Here is an 8444-nt window from a genome sequence, read left to right on the forward strand (position 1 = left end):
CCAGCTCTGTATCCCCTTCCCTGTGGACTCACAATAAAGTTATTCCCAGGACCCACATAGGGCTTCCACCCTAGGGAGCCAGCCAGCCCCATACCTGATTTCTAAGATCTGGCCAGTTCTGGTGTCTGATTTCTAGAATCCATCCTTGATTTCTTTAACCTGCTCAGTTCCCTCCCTTGATTCTGAATCTTGATATCCAGCATCTGGCCGACTCCTGGCCTTGATATCTAGGATCTCCGGCTGATCTCTCAGATCCACTCCTGGGTTCTTGATTCAGCAATTCCTCTCTCTGACTCCTAGGATCCGTCTGATTTCCAAACCTGATTTCTGGGATCTGTCCCTCACGATTACAATCCATCCCTGATTTTCAGCATGTGGCTGATTCTTGTCCCTTATTTCTAGAACCTGTTGAACATCCAGATGATTTCTGTCCTCGATTTCTGGGATCTAGCCAGTTCCTGTCCCAATTTTTTAGCATCCATTCCTCATTTGAAAGAACTGCCTGGTTCTTGTCCCTGATTTCTAGTCTCCATTCCTAATTTCTAGGATCTGGCCAATTCTGGTTCCTGATTCCCAGGATCTGCCTGGCTCACTATGGATCCTGACTCTCCCCATTCTGCCCAGCCTTGTCAATCTTATGTTAGGATCACCTTGGGGCACCACGTGCCCCTGTCCCACACTCACCAGGAATGGTGCCTTCCTTTCCTGGGAGTCCCCCACGCACAGTATCCTGGACGGGACATAGTGCAGATAAGGCCGAGACATACACATACATTTCCCCATGACTGTCAGTTCCACCTCCTGCAGGGTCGGGGAGGGCTGGGCATTTGTCTTGATACTGGTCTGGCCCTAGCCAGCCATGCTGCACACTGCCCCCTTCTTCACCTTCTCCTGGGACAGGGGGATGGTGTCCACAGTCTGGGTCATCTCGGCCTTATTCCACAGTTGTGATGCAGGAGAGAGAGAGAAGGGACAACAAACTCCTGTTTGGGGATTGATCAGTCATGGAGGGATAGGGTTAGATGGGACCAGGTGAGGCATCCCCATGAGAACTGTGCAAACAGATGCTACTGTGAAATACAAGGGGAAGCAGGTGCTATGGACAGGCCAATACTCTGGATTCAGTCATGGGTCACTAATCGTGTTAAAGTGGCTGTGTGTAGATGCTGCCTGGCACTCAGGTCAATGTTCAGAAGCCAGCACTCCCGGGCCTTTCCCCTACTGGGTGGGGGGCAGCTTTTACCTAGCCCAAGGTTAGGAGAATGGCTGGCTCCGGGACAGGGGATCTTGTATTTCTTACCCAAGGTTGCAGTTACAATGAGCTGCCGTCACCACCACGTCCTCCCAGATCAGGAACCCTCCACACATGTTTCCTCCTTTCCCTTCTCTCTCTATTTTCACAAAGGCCATATAGGGTCTGGAGTGAGGCCGGGCTTCCTGGCCTCCAATGATCTTCCCTGACAGAGGTGCCAAGAGAAGGAGTTAGTTCAGGCCCCCAGCCAGCCAGCTGGTGTATCCGTCTGCTGACTGAGATCAGGGCCTCCATTGTCCTCAGCGTGCACAGACCCCATCGAGATCAGGTCCCCTGTTGTGCTGAGTGCTGTGCAGATACTGACTGAGATCAGGCCCTCATCCTGCCCAGGCACTGCAGAGAAACAGAGTGAGAATCTCTGCTCCAGAGGGTTTACGCAGACACAAGACGGATCCTCATCCCTATTTCACACACTGGGAAATCCAGGTACAATGAAGAAAAGTGACTCATTCCAGATAACTGGTGCAGTATGCAGTAGAATTGGAAAAAGAACCCAGGAGTCCTGTCTCCCATCCCCCCTGCTCTAACCACACAGGCTACACAGAGCTGCACTTCCTGTCTAGGAGCTGACCTTCACATCAGTCCTTACTGAGTTTCTGTGTGCCAACTCCCTCCCAGGGGATTTTCCTCTCCCTCTGCCCCTTTAGCTCCCTGCCCATCTGCCCCCACACCTCAAAGCTCCCCAGCTGGGTCCTGGGCACCAATACCGGGTCTGGGGCACCTCAGCTTTGTCCTAGGCACACACACACTCATAAGTGCCCCCAGATCCCACAGCCCTGAGGCTCACCAGTTGGGCCCTGGGCAAACACTGATAGCCCGCAGGTCCCACAAAACTCCCACTGGGTGCTGGGGTCACACAGATGGCCCTGGTGGATGCATCTGACTCTGGTAAGGAGCCTGGTTTTTCAGAGAGCTCCAATAGCACCAGCCTTTGCTTCCTATTAGGTTAGGGTGTCCTGACCCCTCCCGTACTCACCAGCCTGAGCCCCGGGGGGCAAGACAAAGTCCATGGGGAACAGCAGCAGCATCTTCAGAGGGAGCCGGGGAAGGAGACGAATGTGTCTGCCTCTGGGGTCACTTAAGAGACTGGCCAGGAGAAAAGGAAAGGGAGGGGCTGGGCCCCCCCAAGTGACGTTTGGCTCAGGGGAAACCACAACCTCTGGATCCTGCCAGGGAGGTGTTCACACATAGGGTAAGGCAGTCACCAGCCACCCTGCAGAGCTAGTAGAGTGCAGCCCTTGGGATGTGCATATCTGGGGACTTGCATCCCTTTCGGCTGCGCACATGTGGCCCTGCACACCCTGGCGGCTGAGTAGCTATAGGGCCTTGCATCCCTGGGGGGCTGTGCACAGCTGGGGTCCTTCAGCCCTTGAGCTCTGGACATATGACTTTCTGCTCCCCTGGGACTGTGCACATCTGGTCCCCTTACCCCTTGGACTATTCATATCTGGGGCCCGGCACCCCTGGAGGCTGTGCACATCTGGGGCCCCCTTACCCCTCGAGCTATTCATATCTGGGGCCCTGCACCTCTGGAGGCTGTGCACATCTGGGGCCACTATGCCTCCTCCCCTCATCAACCTGAGCCCTGTGAAACAGGAGTATGAGCAGCAGTGTCATGGTCCAGCTCAGGAGGGAACATCTGCCTGGGAGATGGGTTACAGGCCTGGATGAACAGTGTGGATGCAGGGCAGGAAATCTCAGGGCCATGAACTCCAGGATGTGGGTGGGGGACCTGCCATCTCAGCACTTGGACTAGGGATGTAAAAATTGCTTCAAAAAGTTAACCAGTTAAACGATTAAAATTCTATCATTTAACTGGTTAACCATTAACTGAGGTGGGCTGGGGAGAAAAGGAATGGGGACCCGCTGGGGTGGCTGGAGCTGCTTCAGCCCGCCAGGGTCAGGGCTGGGGTCCCGCCAGGGCTGCTCCAGCCCACCTGGCATGGCTGTGACTAGGGTCCTGCTGGCCCAGTGTGGCTGGAGCTGCGTCTGCTCCAGCCCTCTGCAGTCAAGGTCCCACTGGCCCACCCTGCTTCAGCCAAGGCTGCTCTAAGCAGCCCGTCCCACCGCAGCTAAGCCTGGGCTCCCACTGACCCGGTGCAGCTGGGGCTGCTCCAGCCTGCTGAGGTCCCACTGTCCTGGCAAGGTCCACTCCAGCCCACTGGGTCTGCTTTGGCCCGCCATGGCCAGGACTCAGGTCCCACTGGCCCAGTGCAGCTGGATCTGAGGCTGCTCCAGCCCACGGCAGCCAGAGTCACACCAGCCTGGCCGGGGCCATTCCAGCCTGGCACGGCCGGGGTCCTGCTGGCCCACCCTGCTGCGGTGCCGCAGCCCACCCACCCTGCTGGAGCTGGCGTCCTGTAAACGGTTACGGTCCTGGTTAACTGGTAAGCCTAATGCTTACCAGTTAACTGGTTACATCCCTAGCTTGGACCCCCTACCACACCAGCTGGGGTGGGAAAGGTGGAAAAGGGGAGGTGCCAGGTGGGCCCCCTCAGCCACTGAGTCCATCCTGGTGGGGCCACGGGCACTGCAGGGTTGCATACACCCTGGGCAGTGCCCTGAAGCCCTGCTGAGCAGGAGGGAGAAGGCTCAGCTGCTAAGAGGAGAGGCCTGGTCTGAGGCCCATGTTGTGGTTAACACCACCTCATTTCAGTGTTTCTCTGCAACAGGAAGGCAGACTATCAGACTAACTTGTCTGTTGTCTTGCTAAGCAACACCACCCCGCTTCCTCCTTGCGTCCCAGCGAAGGAGCTGGAGGAAGGTTCCTCGGTGGCCTGGTGCCCTCCAAAGCTGGAGATGCAGCACATCTGGGCACTGGATCATCCTGGAGCCATATACATCTGGGGCGGAGCTGAGCCCTGAGGCAGCTTGCATTGACACCCTCCCTCCCCAGATCCGTGGATGCTCTGGGTGGGACATGTGGCTAGGGATGAGACATCCACTGACATGGCTTTTCTGGCCTCTTCCTCCAGGTGCCTGGGTCGGCACAGAGATGTTGGGGGGGACACCTCAGTGTCATCTTTCCACCTGCCCGGCCTCAGCCATATCGTTCCTGGAAACCCCACCACACATGCTGCAGGGAACAGTGGGCTCAGCTGGGTCACACACACCCTCATAGTTGAGCCCCTGGAGCTGGGAGCTGCCCATCCTCGTGCCAGGCACAGCTGTGGCCACACCTAGCTGTGCCCCACCCCGCTCTCCAACATCCGTGCACCACTGGATACTGGGCACATCTGGAGTGGAGCTGGAGGAGGTGGCTCAGCAGCTAATAGCAGAGTCTGAGCTCTCTCCCTGGCTTGGTGCTACTGTGCGGGGAGCCGTGGTCTGACCAAGACTCAGCTCAGCTTCTGGTGGGAACCCGGCCCCTTAATCCTGCTCAGCTGCCCCCCTCCCCCGCAGAGGAGATGTGAGTTGGCGGGAGGGCCATGAGTCAGAAAGATCAGACTCTGTCTGTCACAGCACCGCTTCCCACAAACACCTGGACTGGGCCAAGGAGCAAAATGGTGAAACTGATTCTCAACTCTCTCTCAAGTCAGCAAATACTGGATGAGTGTTGGTGCACCCTGGACGGGAAAGGCCTTGTGTTCCATTTCCCATTCCCCCTGGAGTAACCCATTCCCTGTCCTGGGGCTGGACTGGAGCCAAAGCCCCGTGGAGGGGAAAGACCCCATGTCCATTCCCCACCTACCCTCACATGAAGGGTCACTGTGCAGTGTGAGGCTGGATCCCATAAGGACCTGCTCCCATTACACTAGGGGACGAGCTGAGTGGACTCTGTGTGTACCTGCTCTTGGCCATATGTATTGGGAGATGCTGAGTGCTGAGCTTCCATGGGATTGATCCCCAGTACTTGATAAGTTGGGCTGGGGATTGTAAAGAAGATCAGGGTGTTAAGGGCCCAATACCCACTGAGAGTCAATGGGATTTCAAAATCTCACTCTGCAAAAGGCTTTGAACATCCCAGCCTGGCTGTGTGTGAGAGCTGTTATTTCAGGTAAAATGGGGCCATGTGGGGCATAGAATCATAGGGTTGGTAGGGACCTCAGGAGGTCATCTAGTCCAACCCCCTGCTTGAAGCAAGACTAAACCCTAGACAGATTTTTCCCATGATCCCTAAATGGCCCTCTTAAGGATTGAACTCAAAACTTTGGATTTAGCAGGCCACTGCTGAAGCTACTGAGCTATCCCTCTCCCCTGGATGCTATGCAAATCTTCAATGACATATGCCCACTGCGACAGGATGCTAGGATGGGGTGACACCTGGAACAATGTGAGGTTTGGGTGGGGATGGTACCTGCAACAGTGTGAGGTGGGGAGATGCAAGAAAAGTGGTACTTGTAGCAGTGTGAAGTCATTAGGGCCTGGGTGAGATGGTGAGGTTGGCACCTACAGTGTGAGGTCACAGGGGTGAGGTGATACCTGCAGCAGCATGATGTCATTTTCACAGAATGTAGAACTGGAAGGGACCTTGAGAATTCACTGAGTCCAGGCCCCTGCCTTCACAGCAGGACCAAGTACTCTCTCTAACAGATTATTTTGTCCTAGATCCCAAAATGGCCCACCTCAAGAATTGAACTCACATCCCTGAGTTAAGCAGACTAATGCTCAAACCATTTGAATTATCCATCCCCCCTCAGCTGTCTTATCACTGTGTTATAAATGGGGGATTCGGCAATGTATCAGATCGTCTGTGTCCCCAGTTCATCTATTTCAATGTTGTGGGCCCCCAGCAGTTCACTGATGTTACGATGAAATACAAGGAGATGCAGGTGCTGCAGGCAGGCCACTACTATGGATTCAGTGCAGGGTTGTTAACCTTGTTAAAGTGGGTGTGTGTAGCCGCTGACTTGGATTCAGGATGAATGTACAGAAGCCAGTGCTCGGGGGAGGGGGTAACAGCTTTGAACTGGCCCAGGACATGGACCGGCTGGCTCAGGGACAGAGGATCTTGCATTTTTACCCCAGGTTGCAGTTACAATCAGCTGTCGTCAGCACTATGTCCTTCTGGATCAGGAATCCCCTGCAACCTTTTGCTCTTTTTTCTTCGGTCTCTGTGTTCACACAGGCCATGTAGAGTCTGGAGTGAGGCTGGGCTTCCTGTCCCCCGATGATCTCCCCTGTCAGTGCCCCCAAAAGAAAGAGTTAGTTCAGGCCCCGAATTCTGCAAGCTGGTAAACACCTCCCCTGACTGAGCCCAGAGCTCTGTTGTGCTAGGCACTGCAGAGATTTGGACCGAGATCAGGGCCCCCACTGTGCCAAGCGCTGCACCGATCGTGATGGCAATCAGGACCCCATTGCAGTAGGTGTTGCACGGAATCCCTGCCCCAGGGCATTTAAAGGAAGCAGCCTTATCCCCATTTCACAAACTGGGAAGTCCAGGCACAAAGAGATAAAGTGACTCACTCCAAGTCACTGCCATCGTGCGCGCTGGAACTGCAAAATGAACCCAGGAAACTCCCCGTATCTAACCACACAGGCTGTGCAGATCTGCCTTTCCTGTCCTGACGCTGACTGTTCACACACTGATACCACCTTGAGACCTTATGGCCCTGGGGATCTCCAGTTGTGTCCTGGGCACACACCAGCCCCCTGATCGCACCGGACCCCAGCTCGGTGCATGGGACACACCAATGGCTCTGGGGAAAGTATCTGACTCTGTGGAGGAGACATGCTTTGTAGACAGCTCCAATAGCACCAGCACCTACGAGGCTAGGGATCTTATTCCCCGTGTACTCACCAGCCTCAGCACCAGGGCGGGAGAGAACAGGAGCTGCGGGGAATAGGAGCCGCAGCAGCATTGTCAGAGGGAGCCCGGGAAAAAGGTGATGCTTCTGCCTCGGGGGTCACTTATAGACCTGGCTGGGGGAGAAGGAAAGGGAGGCGCTGCCCCAGGGCCGGTGCAACCATTTAGGCGGACTAGGCGGTTGCCAAGGGTGCCAAGATTTGGGGGTGCCAAAAAGCGCCCCCACATTTTTTTTAAATGGTTGAGCAGCCCTGCTGCTAGGACAGAGAGGGAGTCTGAGCTGCTGGTGGCAGCCAGCAGCCCAGAGTGTCCCCTGGGTCAGGGCGCCACCCTGGCAGCCGGCAGCCCAGGAACCCCCTGGGTCAGGGCGCCACCGTGGCAGCCGGCAACCCAGGAGCCCCCCGGGTCAGGGCGCCGCCGTAGCAGCCTGCAGCCCAGGGTGTCCCCTAGGTCAGGGCGTCGCCGTGGCAGCCGGCAGCCCAGGAGCCCCCTTGGTCACGGTGCCACCGCGGCAGCCGGCAGTGCAGGGTGTCCCCCGGGTCAGGGTGCCACCGCGGCAGCCGGCAGCCCAGGAGCCCCCTGGGTCAGGGCACCACTGCGGCAGCTGGCAGCCCAAGGGGTTCCCTGGGTCAGGGTGCCGCCGCGGCAGCCGGCAGCCCAAGGGGTCCCCTGGCCCAGGAAAACCCCGGGCTGCCGGCTGCCAAGGAGGCGCTCTGACCCTGGGTCAGGGAGCCGCAGCGGCAGCCGGCAGCCCAGGGTGTCCTCTTGGTCAGGGCGCCACCGTGGCAGCCAGCAGCCCAGGGCCCCCTTGGGTCAGGGCGCTGCTGTGGCAGCCGGCAGCCCAAGGGGTCCCCTGGCCCAGGAAAACCCCGGGCTGCCGGCTGCCATGGAGGCACTCTGACCCTGGGTCAGGGCGCCGCTGTGGTAGCCCAGGGTGTCCCCTGGGTAAGGGCGCTGCCGGAGGGGGTGGCAGGCAGCTTCCGTGGAGCTGCCACAGTGGTGTCTGCTGGCGGTCCGCTGGTCCACGGCTCGGATGGAGCTGCCGCAGTCGTTTCTGCGGATGGTCGGCTGCTCGTGTGGCTCCGATGGACTGCCCGCAGGCACACCGGACCCTCTGCAGGCACCACTGCGGCAACTCCACCAGAGCCGCGGGACCAGCGCGCGAAGTGGCAAAATTGCCGTCCACCTAGGGCGCTCAAAACCCTAGCGCCGGTCCTGCGCTGCCCCCACAGGTGATGCCTGACTCAGGGCAAACCACAGCCCCCTGGGAGGAGTTCACATGTTGGGTAAGTCAATCAGCAGCTGCCCTGCAGAGCTAGCACAAAGCCTCTGGCCGGGGCTGTGAATCTCTGGGATGGAAACATCTAGGACCCTGCATCCCTGGGG

The 8444-nt window shown here is 57.5% G+C and overlaps 1 protein-coding gene across 1 annotated transcript in view; it reads right to left on the reverse strand.

The window, feature by feature from the left end:
* The window catches only part of LOC116833091 (mast cell protease 3-like), a 58644-nt gene extending 56265 nt beyond the window's left edge, over window positions 1–2379 (reverse strand). The window contains exons 1-2 of the mRNA XM_075072389.1: window positions 2289–2379; window positions 1301–1457 (exon numbers count right to left, since the gene is read on the reverse strand). Coding sequence (XP_074928490.1) covers window positions 1301–1457; window positions 2289–2340 — 209 coding nt within the window. The 5' untranslated portion in view covers window positions 2341–2379. The remainder of the gene's footprint in view (window positions 1–1300; window positions 1458–2288) is intronic.
* Window positions 2380–8444: the final 6065 nt, after the last annotated feature.

This window comes from Chelonoidis abingdonii, chromosome 14 (assembly GCF_003597395.2).
Source record: "Chelonoidis abingdonii isolate Lonesome George chromosome 14, CheloAbing_2.0, whole genome shotgun sequence".
Taxonomy (NCBI): domain Eukaryota; kingdom Metazoa; phylum Chordata; order Testudines; family Testudinidae; genus Chelonoidis; species Chelonoidis abingdonii.